The 22,139-nt window shown below is 44.5% G+C and overlaps 1 protein-coding gene across 1 annotated transcript in view; it reads right to left on the bottom strand.

Annotated features, from left to right (window-relative positions):
- IBA57 (iron-sulfur cluster assembly factor IBA57) overlaps positions 1 to 21,603 on the bottom strand; it is a 48,766-nt gene extending 27,163 nt beyond the window's left edge. The window contains exon 1 of the mRNA XM_085628808.1: positions 21,260 to 21,603. Within this exon, the coding sequence (XP_085484934.1) occupies positions 21,260 to 21,513 (254 nt within the window). The 5' untranslated portion in view covers positions 21,514 to 21,603. The remainder of the gene's footprint in view (positions 1 to 21,259) is intronic.
- Between the last annotated feature and the right edge of the window lie 536 nt (positions 21,604 to 22,139).

The following is a 22,139-nucleotide window of genomic DNA, read 5'->3' as shown; positions in this document are numbered from 1 at the left end:
TATTATTATGCCTCCAAACTGCAATATGTGGCACAGTGGGCGCCAGAAGACGACAATGGTGAAAAAAGAATGCTATGGAGAACACATGGAATGCTCTCCTTGATGGAATTACTCATGCTGGGAAATAGGGTCCTCGAGGGAACCCCATACCTCATACGTCAAATGATAGAGATATGGGAATGAGTAATTAAGAGGGTGTTTAAGAAACCACCCTTTGCCAGAGACCTAGATATTATCAGGCACATGCATCAACCATTTTTGTGAGCACAAACGGCGCGATTCTCAAAAATCGGCCGTTTGCGGCCGCAAAAAGTGCTTTTGCGATGCATCAAGGTTCAAGGCACTCGCAATTTAAGAATTCGCAATTAATTGCGATTTCTCAAATTGTGATTGCATTTAAGGAATTGCAATTTGTGATTTCTTAAATGCAATGCAAGGACCATTTTAAAATAGCGATTTCGCTATTTTGGACCGCAAATTACCAAGCAATTAAACTGGTCGGTAATTTGCAAAAACTATGAAAAATGCATTAAAGTGCATTTTTCAAAGTTTCATGTTGCACACACACATGTCCTTTTGACACCCTTGCACCCTTGAAATTGCATGCGCAATTTGCAAGTACCTATTGGTATGGCATGCAATCTCCCATTAATTCCTGTGGGCCTGTAGGCCCATAGGAATGAATGGGGAACCATTCCTTAATTGCGACTCGCAAATTGTGAGTCGCAATTAAGGATTGTTTCGGAATCGCTATTTTTATAGCGATTCCTACATGCAGAGGCTTTTGCGAGTCCTTAATTGCGATTCCTAAATAATCGCAATTAAGGACTCGCAAAATCCTACCTTGATGCATGTGCCCCTTGGCCTCTGCTGCTGCTATTGCGTCGTATAGACCAACACATGACAATGGCCTGATGGAGGGACGGTGGCTGCATCACCCTGGGAGACTTATACCCAGGAGAGACATGTCTGACATTTGAAGAGGCGGGAGACATTTGGGGTGGCACGGGGTCAGTTCCTGCAATATGCTAAGATAACACATACGGTGACAGAAATATGGATGGACCTCCCGAATGCCCCAAGGGAGACTGCCGCCTTACAGCTCTTGGTAATGGCAGGAACTACGCGGCACATGGCCACTTTCTATACAGAACACTGCGAGACTATAGAGGAATGAGGGAAATACCTGCAAGAAGGGCATGGGAGGAAGACTTAGGAGCACCCTTAGAAGACACCGATTGGGGAGCAGCATGTGAACTAGTTAAGAGGTGCCCTGCAATGCACACTTTAGACTGATGCACTTTAACTATTTGCATCAAACATACCCAACATCTATCAAACTTAGCAGAATATACGTGGGGAGGGGAGCAACCTGTCCAAGGATGGTGCCTCGTTTTACCATATGGCATGGGAATGCCGGACAATCCTGCAATACTGGCAGGATATGGCAGAATGAATGAGGGGAGTGACTGGATTGATCCAGGCAGCTACTCCCGGAGAGGGCAGGATAGGTTGGAAATTCCTGCAGTTGGCATTGGTACTGGCAAAGCGGTGGATGGCCATTGGATGGATGACCCTGAGGATGCCCTCCATAGAACTGTGGCACAAAGATATGATAGAATGGACCCGGGCGGAGGAAATGTATATAAAAAGACCAGTGGAGAGGATAAGTTGGAGGAAGACGTAACAGAGTGGGCAGCTCTTATGGGCAATATTTCCCGGGATACTGGATAGAATGACACAGAAACAGAGGGGTAAGATGGCCAAAGGGCAGGGGACACCCAGGGTACACAGTCTAGTAAGACCTAGCAAGGGTAAGTTATGGCCGATGCATTACTTATAAGCCAGGCACAGAACCAAGGTGGGGTAGGAATTACATGAGATGGGCCAGATGAGCGGGTCAATTTGATGAATGTGCAGCTCCAGAGAGAACCAGAGGAAATCCAGTTGGAGGGATGTGACCGCACTGTACCCAAGGTGGGGATGAAGTTAGATTTGGTTTTTGTTCTCGTTGTACTGAGTATATGATTATATAATGCATGTGGCGACAACAGAAATGTGATGCGCAGATGGACACATATATTTGCCCATTGTAATTCGAATAACATGACAAATCTGTTTGGAATAAAGCTCAATAAAAACATTGCAAGAAAAAAAATCATCACCTTTAATTCTAATTGAACAGTAAACAGGATTCCTTAAGATGAAGATGCTCCCTCTGTGTCTACATGTATATTATTTTTCTTATTACATGATGCCTTATTTTTCTTATTTCCAATATGTTGGCGACACAGATCAAGCTGTCTCTAGGCCAATCGTAATAAAAAGGACCTGTGACTAGCAGCAGCTAATTATCGTTTGACTGCTTTTTTAGGTTTCACCTGCGCAGCACCTGTGCTGTGCTTGTGAAATCTATTGTATTTAGCATAAATCTTAAAAAAGACTTACATCCCGCCATTACTTTTTGTTTGCGTGCTTGCTACTTACTTTTCCTCCATTTCTATTGGTTGTAGCATACAATTTACTGTTGCTCTTCGTGTGCTCTTTCTTATCAGTGTCCTATGGCCCAAGTACTCCTTTCCACCTGCTTTGTGGAACTTGTTTTTTCTTTTTTTAAGGTTTTGCCTGCACAGTGCTTGCGCTGTGCTTCTTTTGTTTGTTCTCCACCCTTTACTTAATCTCTCCGTGACTGCATGCATGTCAAGCGTGCTTGTTGAGTTCAGTAGTTGTGGGGTGTATTCATTGGCACCGTTGCGTCCCTCCTGCAGCTTCTTTATTAGCGTCACATGTGGCTGCCTAGAGCTGTGCTAAAGCGGCCAGTAAGCTTCTCTTAAAAGCCCTTTCTCAGACCCGAACTCAAACAGCACCGGGTTGGAAAGGAGAGTTGCTGTGAAAGCAGCAGCAGGAGCGGCGCACCACTTGCCCTCTCCTTGTATGAGCTTTAAAAGCACCCAGTGACGCTTGTCACAAAACCAGCTTGTTTCTCTTTCTCGCTTTTTGCCAAATCCTCCTTCATCCGCTCCAGGCGCCTCTGCTTTGCTTGTTTACATCACACCCAGAAGCAGTGAAAGCAAGTCCAATTTGTTCACAGAGAGTTTATTGGCTCAAAGCCAAACTCCTTTGAATGTTTGTAAGGCGCTTTTTATGCCTATAACAATAAATTAATGTGACCTTGTTTTTTTTTTAGTCTCGCACTCCATCAGAGTGCATGAGTTTGCAGCCTTTTTTTTTTTTACACTGTTTTTAGTAAGTGTCAGCGCAGCGTCAGCCATCGAGTTGTAGAATGAGAGTGGCCTGCTACAAGTATTTTTGATTTTAGAAAATGTTTTTATGATGGCTTGAAAGCCTGGAAATCTTCCATTCAACAAGACAAGGTTTTATGTACCTAAAGGCTCGCCACAACTTCCCCTTGACTCCGCCGTTGTGCGCTGCTATTCCATTTAAGAAATCAAGAATTGCATTTTCCAGCTGCAAGGACAGCAGCAGCCCATCTGGTGTGTTTTTGTTGCACTTTGTTGTTCTAGCAATGACCTACACGAATCTATGATGCACTCAGTAGATATGTATTCTGCTGTGACTTAAGAGAGCCACGCGAAGAACGTTTGTTTTTATTACTTACTGCGCATTCGTTTATAGGGAGTTGTACTTTGCAAAATGACACTTGTGAGGTTTCATTTGTCTCGGGGGTATGCTGCTTTCTTACAGTTTTCTTGACAAAAGTCGAGTAGCTGGTTACTTGCCGTGGTCTTTCTTGCAAGGGGATGGTGTTTTATGTCCAATGATGGAGTTCACTGTGTACTGTCAAATGTGCCATGAGGCTCACCAGCCTTCAGTTATATACTGAATGCACATTCATTCTAAGGACCTGCTCTAAAAGATACTAGACTGGGCAGTTTGAATAGCAGTTACTGTAAAGAGCTGTTAAGAGATTACGCCTTAGGCAGCTGTGATGTGAAGCATGATGTGGCACACAAAACATGGGCTAGAGCATAGTGTCTCTTACAGAAGGTGCCTAGATGAGGGAGAGGATGTGGTGTGACAGCAAGATCCGCCGACTTTGGTGCTGGGGAGCCATGTTAGAGTCACAGCATTGGCTCTACAACCTGTGATTCTGGGAAAATCACGTAATCTCCCCAGTGCTTATAAAAAACAAATGCGTCCTTGTTTAATGTAACTGGTGCCCGTGAAGGTAGTGTTGGTTTGCGAAACACTCGAGCTCACTGCAGGGGCCTGTGTTCAACCTCATGGTCACAGTTTTTTTTGTTGCTCTAGCCTCGCCCCCCTCCCCCACTGACCCCGCCCCTACCGGTGCGGCCCTTGGCCACAAACCGCACTGTAATTTTGGCCCCCCCCGAGAGAAAGTGTGTGAGTACCCATGCCTTAACATAATTAGTGATTCCTCTAGGATATACTGATCTTGGCAAATATCAACATAATGCCAGCACAGATCCCAATTAAGACCTATGCAGTTTTGATTGGTCAGAGTAAGCATTTCTGCTGTTAATATTCTGAAAACTGCGTTTGTGTTGTGCATTCAATCAGTTGCTTTGTGGTATGATGTTTTCTTTTTCATGATTAGAGAAACAATTCCATATTTAGCTGACTGCCATACTGTAAAGTGGCTTTGTTTGCTTCCATACTGCTTCAAAGTCTGGTGTCCATGTCCATACATACCTGTCTTTTGGTGAATGCAATTTTATGTAAGTTTTACATTCTAAGGTAGAGGCTGCAGCTTTGTTTCTCTTCCACTGATCTCAACTTAATATTTCTAAACTAGCTCCAGCCTAGCCTACTTTCTAAAGAACTTTGCTTTAGGTATTCAGCTAGATTTATATTTTCTTTAGCAATATATACCACACAATGGCTGCTACATAGTATTGGAAGCAAACACCAAGGTGGAGACTATGTAGAGTCTACTAGGCTATATGAGGCAGGAAAACTCAAGTATCAGGAGACTCAGGTCATCCTTGTGTACCATCAATATCTATGTATGTCTGATCTTGGGTATCTATTTGGGAATATGTTACAAGACGACATTTGTATACTGCTGTATTATCATTAGTATGGTCTGATAGTGATGCCAGGTTCAGGTGTACCCGGCAATGAACTGAACCCCTGTTGAGAGACGGGTAGGATGCTGTTCCATGAAGGTCTTATGCAGGGAAGAGCATGTGTTTGTCATTTGGCTGATATTAGAAGTTGTTTGATCCTACGTATCAGTACCAGAGATTAGCTTGTATTTGGTTTTGTTGCTGTGCCTGTTCGTGAATATCAAGTAAAACAAGCATTTGTGATGCACTAGGTCTCACATTTACGAGAGTTTGAGTTATTGACATTGTAAATGACAATGGTTTTTATTTACGTGTTGCTTTTAAAACAGATAAATAAAAGGTATCGTCATTTACAATGCCAATAGCTTTAACTCTCACAAATGCAAGACCAACTGCATTGTAAATGTGTTCAGCGACTGTGCTATAAATGTTTTTGAAAAGCGTTAGGAGAGTGGGTGTTCTGCAGGCAGGGCAAAGCTATTTGAGAAAATAGTGCTCGGAGGCTGTAATTAATGCCTAACGAGTAACAACACATGTAACAGGGGGGTTTCGCCATTGGAGGTAACAAAACGAAGAAAGGCGGTACTAAAGAGGGACTACTAAACCTATTGACCAATGAACAGCCACAGTTTACAGTTGACAATGACACAAGCTAATGATAAATATGGGCGGAGCTTCAAGCCCCTACTTGAATACAGCATGCCTCACAGAGGAGTGCATGCGCTGCCCAGACTCGACCTAAAAAAGAGTGAGGCCTCTTAGAAATTAAATACCACCAGATGGATACAAGCATGAGCACAGAGTGGCCTATGTGGAATGTGATTGGATTAATGTCATAAACAATTGTGTAGTTTTACTTATACATATGGGTGTAGGAGAAAAGTAGGACAGTAGATGCACGCGCTTATGCCAATACCTACTTACCTTGAGTAGCCATGGTTTACATTTACAGTTCAAACCACATAGAACATGAACGTCCAATAGGTCCCAGAGATTAAAATTACTACCCTTAAGAGGTGCAAAAGTACGTCAGCTTTAGATTCTATCAAGGGATAACAAAGAGTAGTAATTTTACAACCCGCTACGCTATATGCCCCGATACCCACTCAGTAGCACAGAGCAGTGGTCCATGCTATATACGCTGAGGAATCCACCTGAATGTATTCCTCAGAGCATATAGCATGCGTGGCAGGGAGCAAGCCAAAGGAATGAGTATTTGAGTATTATACAGGGGATCATACCAAATAGGCAGTCAGGCCCACCCATCATGAGTGCTGATAATCCAACCCACTGGTTGCATGGCATTAAGGAAACAGAAGAGAGAGGGTCAAATGAGTGATTCTGTAGAAGAAACACGCTTCTGTTGCCCCGCAAGAGAGGAGGAGGCAGGAGGTTTGGTTCAAGGAATGACGTGCTGAAGAGAAAACAGGGCAGGAGGGTCTCACCATAGCCCTTACCTTACCCTAACAAAGGGAAGACGTCTGTCACCTCTCCAATCTTAACCGGGACACTTAAGCCCTTCTTCTGGACGTCTTGGCTGACACCTCTAGAGAGAAATTTAAGTCTGCCCAAAGTGCTACAATGAGAAAAAAAACTGCATGTTCTATACACAGCTGTCTTGGAGGAAATCCTTGCTATGCAGGAGGAAACCTCATAATGTAAACTCAAATCTGTAAGGATTTTTGGGGTAAAAACAAATGTTCTGGGCTTGCGTGCAGTGGTAAGGATTTAAGAGTAATACTTGGCAGGCCGATTTAGTCTTGGACTGTCAGGGCAGCAACCTACTGAACACAGCATCTCACCCTCGCATGTCTGGCTACGACGAGGGACTGCCCAATTGGTGCGTGTCGGCCTCCGGGAGCATAAGAATGGCTTGGGATGCGAACACCTGCTCAAAAGTTTGGCTTCCTTTGGCCTAGAAAGAGTAGGTGAAATTTGAGCCTTTTAAGAAATGTGCAGTTTTAATTTTTTTTTTTTTTTACAGGTTGTCAACTTTGATTTCTCTTTGACTTCTTTCGTACTCATGAGCTGTATTGTACAGCAATAGGCAGTATCACTGACTTTTAAAGAAATGTACCTGGCTACTTCTTGTCCCCAAATCCCATTCATTCCCATTTGGCATCAATTTACTCCTTTGAGAGCATCTCTGACTTGAGCAGGTGTCTCTGTTTATCCCTTTTTGGTGTACACGCACAAAAATACCCCACTGCTCTTCTTGCCGGAGATATGCTGTACACCTGCCAATATGGTATAGTCCTAACTAAAATTACAATTTGAGTGCCTAAGTGTTACACCTTTTTCCGCAATCACACTACTAGACCCTGTGTCCCAAGACAAGATAAGAGCGCCTACCTATCTGATCACTCATGCACAATATACAAACACATCCCAAGTAGGGTAAAAACAAATACAACACTCCGCAAACCACACACACCCCTGTATACACTTTGGTGTCCTCGATAGGGGTATGAAGCGGTACATAAAGGCTACAATGGACTACAATACAGCGCTTAGCCCTTTAGCCATCCCACCTTGTCCATTACCCCGTTCCCTTTGTCCTTCAACTTTAATCCTGTGCTCATAACCTGATACACTTATACATTCAGCCCTATCCCTTGAGCCATACCAATGCACCCGTAACCAAGTCTCTGCACCTATAACCCTGCAATCTCTAACTTGCATTGTTTGCCTGTACCCATAGCCATTAACCTCATACTTGTAGCCCTATACCCTTATTCCTGTAACCATAAACAATAGCCCTGTACCCGTAACTCATATCCTTAGCCCTGTAGCCGAAAACACGCAAGATACAGCCTTATATCTATCCATAACCCTGTATCATATTCCGTTATTCTTGTACAAATAACGCTGCACCCATAACCACATACCCTTATACTTATTTCGGGCCTGTATTATACTTGTACACATAAGGTTTCTACTTGTACAGTTAGCCCTGAACCATTAACCCTGTAACCTTACCCCCAACACTCTAGCCATAACCCCGTACCCTTAAACATGTATCCATACCCATGCAACTTTAGCTCTGTAGCCCCAGCCTTGTATGCTGTACCCTTTGTCCTGTAAGCATAACCATGCACTCCCCAGCCGTTACACATCTTTAGTCCTGTGCCCAGAACCTTAAAGCTATAGTCCTATACCGCTAACCCTTACCCATAAAATTTACCCTTATCCTTGTATCCTCTATCATGCATTATCCTCCCTGTAAACTTAACCCTGTAACCTTAGCACTGCGTGCCTATCTTCCACATCGTCTCCTTCATCATAGTGCTAGACACTATTTCCCTAGACAAAATAAAGGGCAACTCTCTGGTCGCTCAGAGGATCACAACAAATAGAATTCACTGACAACCACATGCCACCCCCTCCCTCACACCACCAACTGGAAGTGCAGCGTGCGACCTGCCTGAAAGTGTGCTTCGGCACCCCACATTGGGGTATGAAGCTCTATTTAAATGCTACAACAGATTGGGGTAGAAATGGGAAGAGGCACCATCAACTAAAACTTTGTAAAGCAGACGCCTACAAGGCCCAACAGTTCATCCAATCACTCGAACAATAACACCCATAACAAAAAAAAACTGATAAATGAGACACTACACAGGTCAAAACACTTTCCTTCAGCCAACAATTTCCTTTGATGAGGGGAGAGGACAGGTTGGGAGGGCTCATCAATAAAACTTGATGACAATTCAATATTTTTTTACATACAGTTTAAGTTTGAAAAGTGTCTTCTGTTATGATATAGCTTCAAAGCACAAAGAAATTCAAACCAATATTAACATTTAGTTTGTAATTTCAAATGTTTTCACTTTTTCTTTGGAAAGTGAAATTACTTTCATGTTGTTTCTGTTATATTGCTTTCTCTCAGTTAGATAGAATAATGCAATCTCGGACTATTGTAAAGTGTGACAGGATACCCTATTGGGTACTTGTGGATGAGAGCGCATTTCATCTCTGCCATGTCCCCCGACACTACCGATTAGTTGTGCTCCCTTGAAGAGGTGGGCAAGCCACTGAACCCTTGAGCCAGACTCGAGCGAGATGCCGGTCTCCGACTCAACTCAGGATCCTTTTGGACCCTTGTGCCAAAAACAAGCCGGGATTGTATGTGGTTTAGGTCTGCACCCTTGCTCTAACATCATGCGCAAAGAATCAAAGACAGAGCAGTGACCTTTTAGGTAAAAGACGAGTGAGAAAGAGATGCTCATTAGTGGCTGAATGAAACCAGGATGAATCCAGGCTTCCCCACTTCCTCAAATTGTGTGATCCTAGGCATGTATTTCATTTTACCGAGCCTCCTTTTTTCATTAGGTCTCGCCTGAGCGCTAGCGCATGCGCTAGCTCAGGCGAGACCTTTAGTAAGCGAGTTTTCAAATTGCTACCAGAGAGGCTTTTGGTGGCCTAAAGCCTGCATGCATGTGAGCGTAAACATGCACAGGCCTCTCCTTTCGTGCGCACCACTAGCGTTTTTTTTTATCTTTTGCGTGTGCGCGCACACATGACTCCCAGGCTTGTTGCTCGCGCTTCTTGTTTTTTATTTTTAAATCTCCGTTGTGATCTAAGGCCCTTGTATATAAATTCCAACTGAATACAATGCAAACAATGTTTCACCCTGGTAAACATTGGTAAAATGAGTGTCACCTGACACCAGTCAGGCCTAACAGCTGCTACTTCTGGGATAGTGATTTTGATTTAGAAGTGTGCATTTTAATATAATCACTGGTACGTGGGTTCAAAGCCGCTAACAGCCTTCTTCAGTTTTAAAAGCTTGTTAAGAAAACGCCTGAAATGTTTTGACAAGCGACAGTATTTTTTCCTATGCAGCCCAAGTTCCCACTCCCTTTGTCAAGCCATGCTTCATGGGTGTGGACTTCATCCATGTTATTATGACTCGCATCCCTGCTTCATGTCAGAGAGCAGCTCATCACTGTGTAACATTGCCCTCACCATGCCTGTTCCAGTCTTCCCTGAGGATATCTCTCTTCTGATCCACTACATCACACCCGGGGCTGAGCCTAAACCTTGCTGCCACCTTCTCTGCAGTTGTGCCACACCAAACTTTTTCTTGTCTTCTCTGCAGGCTATTTACCTTCAGTCTGGCTGCTCCTTCCACACCAGTGTATAGCATCCACCTGTGTTCTGCCCTCTTCCTTGTCCCGCTGTGTAAACGCTGCTGCTGTTATGAGTGCTCCAGGGTCCAGATGCACCATATCAAAACTGTTTATAAATGGTATGAACCACATTCATCAAGCACATTGGCTACAGATGCTCTTTATATCCTGACCTTAATGCAAAGAAGACCCCTCGAAATGGGGATAATGGGAGACTAATTGATGTTGCAAATAGTGGTAGAACAGCACTGTAATTGACTTTTGACAGGTCAGAGCAGAGCATCTTTCTTCATGGGTGAGAGATCAGTTACCGGAGTCAGTGCACAAGATTACAATATGGCTTAATTTTCCTTACTCTTTCTTTTGTAATACTGCAGGCCTTCACCCCGATAAAAACAAATCTCCGTATCAAACCTTAGGTGCCCATACAACTCAGATTTCAGATATTTAGAAGTTCTTTAATATATTGCATAGTGCTAAACACATTTATTGTAGGGTCTCATTTTGATTGATGTGATAAAAGAACTCTTCTGTTGACTGGCTGGATGTCACAGCTATCTGAGTGAGATAGAGCTCGATAAGCAGTTTGTGCTTCCCCCGGTTCGAGCAGTTAGTTGGTTCACTTCTGTTAATTGATTAACTTAGTTGTCATGGATTGTAGTGGCGAAACAGTTGTATCTACGTGCTAAACAAGCATTGGCATAGTCAATAGGTCTCGCTTTTGGGACCTTATAAGTATTTAGTTAGGCAGCACAATATCCTTGGTGCAACAGCATCAACTGTTGCATGGCTAAACACTTGTAAGGTCCAAAAGCGAGACCTATTGGGCTATGCCAATGCTTGTTATCACTTGATACCCCCTCAAACATGAGTTCAGAATGTGCACTGTACAAAACTCTCTCATGTTTGTTTACTAGACTATAAGGTTGTATCATGTAGACTACCAATTGAGGAATAGAAGGTACACATGGCAAGGGACTTGTCTCTTAGTTTACTAGTAGCAATTTTATGGGGGAAGGAGAAGGGCATGAATAGTTCTAGGTGCATTTTTGATCACTATCACTTTAAATACATCTGATGTACTAAGGTGAAGCACTTCTGCATGTGAAATAAATACACTTTCGAATTTTGAAGACATTTTATCATATTTGTATACAATTTACAAGCAAAAGATTTTCAGGGGTCGGTTTGTACACAAGCTTTTAGAGCCAGGCCAGACCTTTTGCTCGGCTGTGCCTGATAATTTGTTGGCTCGCCCGCCTCTACCACCTTACAAGTGGACTGATTAGGATGGGGGAGTGGAGACTGCAAGGGCTTAGAAAGTGAAACAAAAATAAAGCCTCTAATCTTTAAATGGTTTTAGAAGACTACAAAAATACTCAAAATAAGGCCAAAGTTGAGGCCTCAGCTCCAGCCCACTGAGAATTCTGTGTGCCTGGCTTCTGAACCGGCCAATGCCCAGGCTATGGCAGACAACGTTTTTGGGTGAGGAGGAGAGTGGCGGGATCTGAAGGCTTTTTAGCCTAATGGGTGTTGCGCACACAGGTACTATCAATTTACGGATGCTCACATTATGCTAAGAGTGATTACTATAATGCCTGGGCTTTGGATGGATTTAACCCAGATCTGTGACTGGGGGTGAAAGTTTGATTTGTTTAGCATTCCGTCCTTCATCTGCTCTTTAAGCATGGGCCACCATTATAGTGGATACGATCCTGCCATTGATATCAACGGAGCGCAAAGAATTGGCACCAGTATTAAATAAAACATAGGCACATTTATCCCACAGACAACCCACAATATACCAGAAATTACAACCATTACAAGACTCATGACCATTTTGCTAGAAGTGGGTCCTATCACGTCAGTGATGGATCCTGTACTCATGGCGGAGGAGATCACAGGATGACATGCATTGCCTGTTATAGAGGCAAAATCAATGGCCTCTTTTGTGATACACAAACTGTACACATGCGCAAACACACTGGATGCATGCATTCACCCTCAAAGTAATCAAGCTGTTACTAAATTAACCTTTCTGCACCTGGCCCATTCCCATACGGTTCATGCTGGTCATTAGCACTTGTGACTGTGGAGCTTGCCATGCACTGACCAAAAGATTGAACGTATGCAAATGAAAAGGTAGTCAATGAAATAAGAGTGGGCCACCAGCTGAAGTGAATGTGAGCTTATCCATGTATAAAACTGGCATCCATCTTGGAAAATGTTTTTAGTATAGCCAAAGGGTGAATAAACTCTGTTAAAATTATGTCTGTTTACTACTATTATCAATAATTATGAAATGAAATGGCTGACAGGGCAAAAACAATACATTAATGTTGAAGGCCATGCTGAAGCAAAATGAATCTTCTAATGCGTGTGACTTGGGACCTATAATGTAGCTTCACAATCATAAGGAACCAAAAAGTGATCTGTAACCCACCCTAAATTGGCGGCGAATCAGGATACAACCCATGTCAGTTGCATCCTATATCTACTTGTAATTGAGTGACAGAGAATGCAGTATAAATAGGCAAAGTTAATGTGTAGTAGTGCGTTCAAGATTTTCTGTGCCCATTTTCTACCTTTCCATTTATAAATCTGCTTATGATATTAGTAACATTATTCAGCAAACAGTGTTTAAAACCTGTGGGCCAAATGTACAAACATGAGGAATACCAATTTCCTTTTATGATTATCTCCGAATCATAATTGGGAAAAAGATATTCCTACGGTATCTTTTTTTTAATTCCCAAATAGCGATACCTAGTAGGTCGCAAATCAAGCTACATCATGAATATTAATGAGGTAGGGTACAATTTGCAACTCAGTAGGAATGGTGCCCTGCTGGGGTCAGCAGACCACAATGTCTGTCATTGCTTTTGAACGAAGCCATTTTTTTAAAAAAAAATTCAAAGCAGCCTTTTTTCCTTAAAGGAAAATGGGATGCGTTTAAAAAACAGAAAATAAAACTTTTAAGTTTCGTTTTTTAGGAGTAGGCAGTGATCCTTTTGAACAGTGGGGCAACGCTCCTCAGCCTTAGTGGAGGAGCCACCACTGAGTTATCCACAAAACCGTGGTTCCTGTTAGATGCCCGAGTTAAGGCATTGGTCACTCCGCAGGATATGGCAACTATCCTCCATGGAGCCGAAGCGGCTAAGCGAAAGATGTCTAATGATGGAGTGAACCCAATCAGAATACGAACCACTGCTGGGGATACAAGGGCGGAGGTCTTTGGCCACCTTAGCGACTGCGCCCCCCCGCTTGGATCACACATAAATGATGTAAAGTTTGCATATGGTGGCAGAAAATGCAAGATAAGGCCAGAACCCTGTCTCAGAACACCAATCCACCTAAGAGTTCTCAAACAAAATCTAGCAATAACTTTGGCGACCACCATAGGTGTGGGGGGGTGTTTGAATATGCTCTTTAAATTGTTACCTGTGTCAGTACCTGCTTGTAAATTCTAGAACGATGTGCCCTCGTTATTTGGATGCTACAGGGATGTTCTGCGACTATACTATGAATGGCACAGCTAATGACACAAAGACATTAATGGGTGAAATCAAGTCTCCTTAAGCGCTAGTTTCCTTTGTTGTGTCAAAACTTTAATATCTCCCTTTGTTTCTCAATCCTACAAGTTAATTTCCTGACTGTAATTAAATGTTGCTATATTTGACTGAGAGATTCTCTGGTCACTTTATAGATTTGTTGATAACAGCAGGCATGGAGATCCGTGGTGCAGTACCATACATTCCCACACAACTAGGATCAATAGTAGAAGACAGGAGTGAAGACACTGTGTCTGTAATATTGATACTTTTGACACTAAATACGGCCAACAAGTGCTTATGAATGGAACCCTTTCTGTTTTTTTCCAACTTGCCACTTGGAGCATAAGATACCATTCAAGTCTTGTCTTATTAGGTCTGACTTGACAGTACAGCCTGCTGTTAACACCTACTGTTACCAATTCTTTAAACTATAAATAGTGTGTTTTGGCTCTGTCCTGCGGAGTATAACTCTCTCACCTCATGCTATTGTTAATGTTAATGTTGTAGACTTGTAAAGCGCACAGCTACCCCAGCAACGGGGCGTCCCGGCGCTGTAGACCGCTGGGGAACCCGTCCTGGCTATCCCTGTGAGATGGTCCCTTTCTGGGTATCTCCAAGGTGAAACCAGGCATCCCCGGCGTCTGTGGGGGGCCGTTGCAGAGATGAGGCAAGCTTAATGCCCAGAGTTGCCGAGTGTGTTCCTGGTTAGAGTAGGTACCGAGGCGAGAATTATCGAGTCCGTTTTGACCCTGGTCCACGACCCTGCCGCGTCGGGAATTGAACCCTGGCCGATTCTCTGCTTACGGGTCTGCCGCCTCTAACTAGTGAGCCACACCTCTCTATTGGCTATATGGTGCATCATTCCACCTTACAGGAAGTGCTTCCATTGGAATGCACAAGGGACTATTTTACATCTGAAGATTGCAAATCATTGTCACACTATTTAGCACAATCAATTATTTATCACCAATATGCTCTCGTGCATACATTCAATCCTTGTTTGTTACTTTTTTCTAGCATTGACAAATCGAACAGGACAGGATTTAATGTGCTGAACTACATTGTTGCATGCAGCACATCTAAGCAGCATTTGTGAATGTCTTTTTTTTTTTACATAGGTTGGCAAAGGAAAGCTGTTTAAAAATGAGATCTAGTCTCAGCCCTCTCTCTTTCCGCAATGAATGAAGGACAAACCGGCCCAAAAGCGCAGAGATACTCCAGTTGGAGTCGATTCCAGCGCTATAAAAACCCATCAATAAATAAATAAATAAATTCGAGCCAAGCCATATACTAATTAAGTGGTATAAAAACCACGACTTGAGTCAGGACAATGTCGAGAGGACGTAGAATTGTGGGGACCCACAGAACCACACACGGTAAGTAGATAGGGACCCCAAGGCGAGCCTGTGCAGTGTGTGAACACAGCCACGTGCTCCGTACAAGTCTATGTGCAAGTCGCGGTTGGAATTTTAAAGATTAGGGACGCTTCCCAGTGGACCCTGAAGAAACGCTGTGGAAGATAGAAGGTTAGAGAGCCACCCCACCCGTAGATACCATGGTACCCAAGTTACCGATCCCAGGAAAGCCGGGTGCATAGGTGTGAAGTGGCGTCAGAAACCGCAGTTGAACTCAATGGAGAACTTCAGGAACGTGCCGCTGCTGGAAGAGGAGAAAATGTACGGAGGAATCCAAACATGGATTCTTGAAGAGGAGTACCTGAAAGCAGAGGGGACAGAGTCTATGTCACTCTGGAGTGTCCAGGAGCTTTGGAAGACGGATGCCCTGCAATGTCGGGTGCTTCAGGAAAGATGACGGTGACCTCGACTCTGCAGCTGCGAGGACCAGGCGACGCGGAGGACGACCAAGACCCGGATACAAGCTGTCCCACGAAGGATGTTGGGTGCTGAGGGGTCGGTGTTCGGCAGAAGCACCAACAAGCCTTGGCAAAGGCAACCCACGCAGGAAGTCAAGAAGGTGCACAGTTGGGACCAGCAAGGTCCAGGAGACTCACCATAATCAGGGGAGTTAGTGCCTGCCCGAGCAATCAGGGGAGTCCAATGAAAACCAAGGTGACCCTCAAGTGGACCCACAGGCCGGAGGCACTGGAGTCACGAGAGGACCTCAAGCAGCTCACCAAAAGATGCAGGCCACGATGCACATGATGCGGTATGACCGAAGATTCTGATCACTGGAGATGCTCAAGGTTAGGGCTACTTGGAGCCCGAAGATCTTCTTGAAAAGATGTCAACAAGCCTTTGCAACTGCAAAGGGACGCGGTACCCAGGGGTTCGGTTATTGCAACCCCCCCCCCCCCCAAGGACTACTGGCCTCAAACTTGGTAAGAGGGTAGAGCAGGCCTTGGGAGCAGAGGAAAACCACCACCTGTGTTGCAGAGCCCATGGAGTCTGGAGGAGCCCGGGATCTGCTGACCGGGCGTTTTCTTAGCAGTGCATGCAAATGCAGGGGAGTGACTCCTTCACTCCAAGGGAGATTACGATGGTTGTCCTTCATGCTTCACAGGCTTTGGAAGGTTCCTGTATGATAAACAGGCACAGACGAAGCAGCAGACTGGAAGGGAGACTAAGTCTGGCCCAAACCAAGTCCAGAGTGCCCAGACAATAGAAGTGCAGTGGTTTCAGTTCTGAATCTTGTCCCACAACAAATCTAGGGACCTACACCCTGGAAGTACCTTAGGAAAAGGGTTGGACAGATTCAGGGGACCCTCCCAGGGGAGGGTCTGGACAGGGGGGAGGTTACTCCCATGTCCTTCGTCCAGTTTTGCGCCAGAGAGGGAGCCACCGGCTCCCAGGACTGGTTTGAACTGGAATATGCACAGGTACACCAAGTGTGCCCCTCATGCAGACTTTCAGGCACTGGCAAGCGCACCTACTCAGCCCCTATACACTAAATTCTGTCTTGGAGGTGGTCACACCTCCCTGTGACAGGATGCCTATTGTTCTGCCTTCCCCTGCTCAAGCTTAGCTCAGCAGCAGGAGGGCAGAAATGTGTCTCTGGTCAGCAGCAACTATTTTGTGCTGTCCGGGACTAGAAAGCTGGTACCGGGAACACTGAGAGCCTAACGGAGGGCTCTTCCAGTGCTTGGAATCATACCTTCCACACAGTTTAAGGTGTGGGGGTCTGAGTCTATGAGTTTGGGGACAAGTCTAGCAAACTGCTCTCCTAGTTGGCCATTAAGGACATGACCTCTAGAGCAGTTCCAGAGATCCTTGGTTGCGGTGGCAACATATGGCTACTGTCATTGTGGTGATGTCGGCAGACTACTTCCGAACCCTGTACGCCTCTCGTCCATGACCCCAATACAAACATACTAGGTCCATCCTTGCATATATTCCCTACACAGCGATTTCACAGCCCCAGAAGGCAGACCTCGATTGGCCCCTACCACTAGAAAAACCTGGAGAGTCCCTTGCCAAAATGAACGTGGGAAAGACACCCTGCCTCAATGGCTACCCCATCAAATACTTTAGCGATTCCGGGAGATACTTAGCCCCACTTACTTGAGCTCTATGTAGAAGTGGAAGCTAACAGGACATTCTCTGCGGGATAGACATTGCAACCATAGTAGGAATCCATAAACCAGTGCGCCCCGGAGCACTGGTCCTCACCTAGATCATTAATCAACACCGAAATCAAAATCTTTGCAAAAACATTCGCCTCAAGCTCCTTCGGATGTTCCCGGATCTGGTTCACCTGGATCAATGTGGCTTTATACCTGGATGCAATATGAAGCACTGCATCAGATGTCTGCAACTGGCATTATTTCACATTCACAACATCCAAGAACCATGTGCCCTTCTCCTTGTCAACTTTGAGAAAGCATTTGATTCCACTGATTGGTCCTTCCTCAATGGGATATTGGGATGCATGGGCTTTGGGACATGATTCAGTTGATATGTGGGATCCTGCACTTCTCCCCCACAGCTCAAGTACACATGAATGAGACACTCTCTGACCCCCTCCCGGTCCACAGAGGAACCAGGCAAGACTGCCCCTTGTTGCCCCTCCTCTTTGCCTTTGGCTCTGCTCATCAGATGGGACACACAGTTACAGGGTTGGCGATGGAAGAGAATGCCGGATGGCTCTTTATGCAGAAGATGTCCTTCTATACTTAACAAAACCCCATTAAATGGGACCGCACATGATGCGGATCCCATCTTTTAATAATGAAGCATTGGGCCTACATGCCGACTGGGCCAAATCTCTACTGGTCCCTCTCAAAGGCGACTCAGATCCAGTTGCTTGGCACACTTCCATCCTCATTCAACGTTGTTTCCAGTACTTGGGTATACATGTTCTATTGGAACCAAGCCTGACCTTGAGCTTTAATCTTTTCCCCTTTGAACCCGTATGAAGTGTGACTTCCACAAATGGGCACAACTCCCACTCCTAGGCAGGGTAGCATAGTTCAAAATGATGGCCCTGCCCATTCCCCTATGTCCTGCAAAACTTTCTGCTGACACTCCATGCATCCTGGTTCTGAAAACTCACTGCCTTGATTCACTCCTTCCTCTGGGCCGGACACCCACCCCAAATTGTCCTAGATAAATGCAGTTAATCGACCTACGGTGGGGATATGGCTCTATTACTGGGCTTCTCAACTATCAATAGTGATAAATGACAGGTTAAGTGGGTCCTAGGGCGAACCTGGCATACGGGCTAGAACTGTCCCTCTTGGGTCTGGGCGAAGTCCTCCACAGAGGCTCTCTTGCCCAACACCTTCCCAAGCCCACTAAAGTGATAGTCCTAAGATGGCGAGCAACGCTCAGAGTTCTAGATGGGAGAAGAAAACAACACAGCATACCCTACGGTAGAAGGAGCACTGGCTCTGCTATGTGTCGAGGTGAGAAGGATTTGGTAAATGGGATAGATAGAAATGACCTACCTGGGAGATATATGGCAAGGAACTTCCATGAAATCTTTTCGGGAACTGCAATCCCACTTCACCCTCTCTACCACTCAATTGCATAGACACCTACAGCTAAGGCACGCACTCTCCTGCCATCTGGAAGAAATTGTAGCCCCCACCTCAAGAATACAATCCTCTCAACGCTAAACTACTCATGGGTGAGTGGGGGAATCAAGGGGGGGGTCTCACAAATATACATATATCCCTGGTGTTTTAGACCCCAGACAAATTTGTCTCCCCCAAACAGAAATGGGAAGCCTAGGTAGGGCTAATGGATGAAGCTGATTGGAGAGACAAGCGACTGCCCCCCTCAGACTGCCGTGGAAGGCTCATAGCAAGGGCTATGTCAGAGTGCTCTCGATGCGCCGCACCAGATGCGGACTTCTACCATATAGTCTGGCCATAGGCACCGATAATGCATTACTGGAAGGCCGTCGAGATGGTGCTGGCCAGAGTACTTGAGAAGCCTGTGGACTTGTCCCCTAGAGTTGCCTTTTTGAGCATTGTGGTGGACCGGAAGGGGACCACTTAGAGAATGTACACTGGGGGGCACTGCTACTATAATTTCCTAATTGACTCATTGCTTGTCATTGGAACGCTAATCTGCCACCTGGGATCTCTGCGTGGCACACTGCTATGGACTGGTGTGCTCAGATGGAAAAGTCAATTTACTCAGCCAGATGCTGTCCGCGTAAATATGCTAAAATATGGGGATGCTAGTGGAGTAATTTTGGCCCAATTAACTAACTGCCACTGCAGTGGTAGAAGGGACAATGCGTATTGATGTTCTCCCAAATCGGGGGCAATGTAAAGTGATTTTTGGGCAGGACATGTCTGTTCTTTGACATAACTACTTTGAATAAATAAATAAAACTGGTTATAAACAAATACAGTTCTCACCCTGGAATTCTGATCCCTTGCCACCGTTTTAAACAGAGTGCATAGTAAAAACGTAAATATAAACAAAAAACAGGTCGGGAAATCAGCCTCCCACGTGTAAAAAAAAAAAAGTCTTCATAAACCACACCGTTAGCTAAGAATGCCATAACCATACACACAATTACACCACAAAGTACCAAATATTAGACATAACGGCACAAAATGACAATACTGTTAGGTTGTAAAAGAAAATAATGTTAAAATTGTAAGCTCTAACCGTCCAACAAATATAGTCAAAGGAGTGGTGTAAAATTCATACAGTTGCCCTGTGTTCTCACTCACGTGACATCATTGGAGACAGAAGTTCGCAGTTCTTATGTAAGTTTACAGCTGCTTATCTTTGTGCTGCAGGCTGGGGTTTTCATGGGAGGGGTGACCCTGTTAAACCCCGTGTCACTTACCCTACCCTAGGAAAGCAGTTAATGTTGAATGTTTATTAAACTATAACATTTTAACAATTTCAACTGCGTACTACTACCCCTCACGAAGCGCTTGTGCATGGGTAGCGTGCTACACCGTCGGAAGCCCAAAGTTAGTCGTTTAGTAAAGATTATATATAAAAAATAAAAAAAACACTGCTTGATTTATTGTCTATACTGTCGAGTTAACATTTAGTTTCAGTTACAAGGAGCGGGGAGGGGGGACTTTTTAAATAATATTTGCAGGGCCAAACTACAATTGGTGAAAAGAGGGATATAAAACGCCCCTATCGCAATTTCAGTAGGTCGCATAAACAGGACGAAGGTGGATGATCTTCGACAAGCACTACTACCACCCGCCAGACTTCTGAGCGTCACCTCCCCGACCGACCCTCGTGACCTCACAGTACACCCTGCATCAACTCAGGAATGATATCGCAATCCGAGTCCACAGGGGTTTAGGGGGCATATTATCAAGACAGGCGATACAATTATCGCTGCTTTAGCTCTATGGAATTCCAATTGAAGCCCATGTTAGATGTCCTTCACATCTAACATGGGCTTCAATTGGAATTCCATAGAGCATATTATCAAGCTCATTATCGCTGTTTTAGCGGCAGTTTTCTGCCGCTAAAGCAGCGATAATTGTATTGCCTGTCTTGATAATATGCCCCCTAAGTGAGATGAAAACACTGAAGGAGCCTCTCAAAGGGTCGTGGCCAATGTAATCACGGGCAAAGCTAAAAAACACGTAAGGCAAAAATATATGCTTTTCATAGTGAACCGCTCGACTGATAGTTAGGTGCTTCTGTCATTACATCAGGATATATAGTACAACAAGTAACATTACACCTCCAACAAGCTAAGACTATTGGCTTTGTCAATGGTTGTTAGTTGCATAAGATAAATAAGCAACAACTAGGGCTTCGTTGTATAGAATATTGAAAATGATTCAGTTCTGAAACGAAGAGATAGTGAAAGAACGAGTCTCTTTGAAGTTACATCAAAGGCATTGGAAGGTGGTACTGCTGCAGAGTTAAGATTTTTTTTTCACCCCGAGGGTGAGGGCAAAAATGAAGAGCCCAACAGTGCTGAGCACCGGCAGGACCCGTCCCACTTAAAGCCCTAGAAGTCCTCCTTACATAATATGATATCAAATTCATCATATGTGCAAAACACAGTCATTACGCTGCAACTGCACATAATGTTACACTAACTGGCGTAAATTGTTACTCACCTATAAAGTATGACGTCATAGAGCGTTCTGCCCTGTACATTGAGTAGATGAGAGTAGATCGCACGGCTATCCTCTGTGCGCATGCGTTCTACGTCATTCGTGAGGAGTCCCTGCAGAAATGACTCTGTATCTGATCCTTCAATCCGCAGTAGGCCGCGGTTCTCCAGCGGGAAACAGGACAAACCCCTCCAGTGACCGGCGCCGGACACATGTGGCACACGGCGCAGCGCCCGCAGCAGCCAGCCCGCCAGCATCCTCCTGCATGGAATGCGCGCCCCGCATACAATGGAAGCGAATTACTACCATCTCAAACGGCAAAAGTACTCTTCCGGGGCAGTGAAAACTACTTCCAGAGCACGAAGACGTTTCTCTAAAGTTTTCGGACCAAGCAATAAACTAATTCGTAGAATATTCCAGAAGAGGGCGCCATTGTATCGGACACCTCAGCTATTGAAGTCGTTACTTTATTGTCCAAAGTCAACCTGCGAAACTTGTATTGTAATTATTGGAGCGAGTTAATATAAATTAAAAAAACAAGCATTTGCAATGCAATAGGTCTCGCATTTACACAAGTTTAAGCAATTGGCAATGTAAATGACAATGCCTTTTATTTATGTTAAAAAAACAAAAATAAAAGGCATTGTCATTTGCAATGTCAATAGCTCAAACTCGCGTAAATGCGAGACCCATTGCATTGCAAATGCTTGTTTTTAATACTTGCTGTGGGACTTAGTGTATTTTTTTTGTGTATTAAATAATATGCCATTAACAGCGTATAGCTAGGTAGATGGATGCTATAAAAATACACCTATTTCCTGAGGATGATTATTTTGTTAGTGATATTATAGTAAGTGGCGCAAAAACGTTATTGCTGTTTGCT

Source organism: Triturus cristatus, chromosome 10, assembly GCF_964204655.1.
Source record: "Triturus cristatus chromosome 10, aTriCri1.1, whole genome shotgun sequence".
Lineage (NCBI taxonomy): Eukaryota > Metazoa > Chordata > Amphibia > Caudata > Salamandridae > Triturus > Triturus cristatus.
This window is presented reverse-complemented; position numbering and strand designations above follow the sequence as displayed.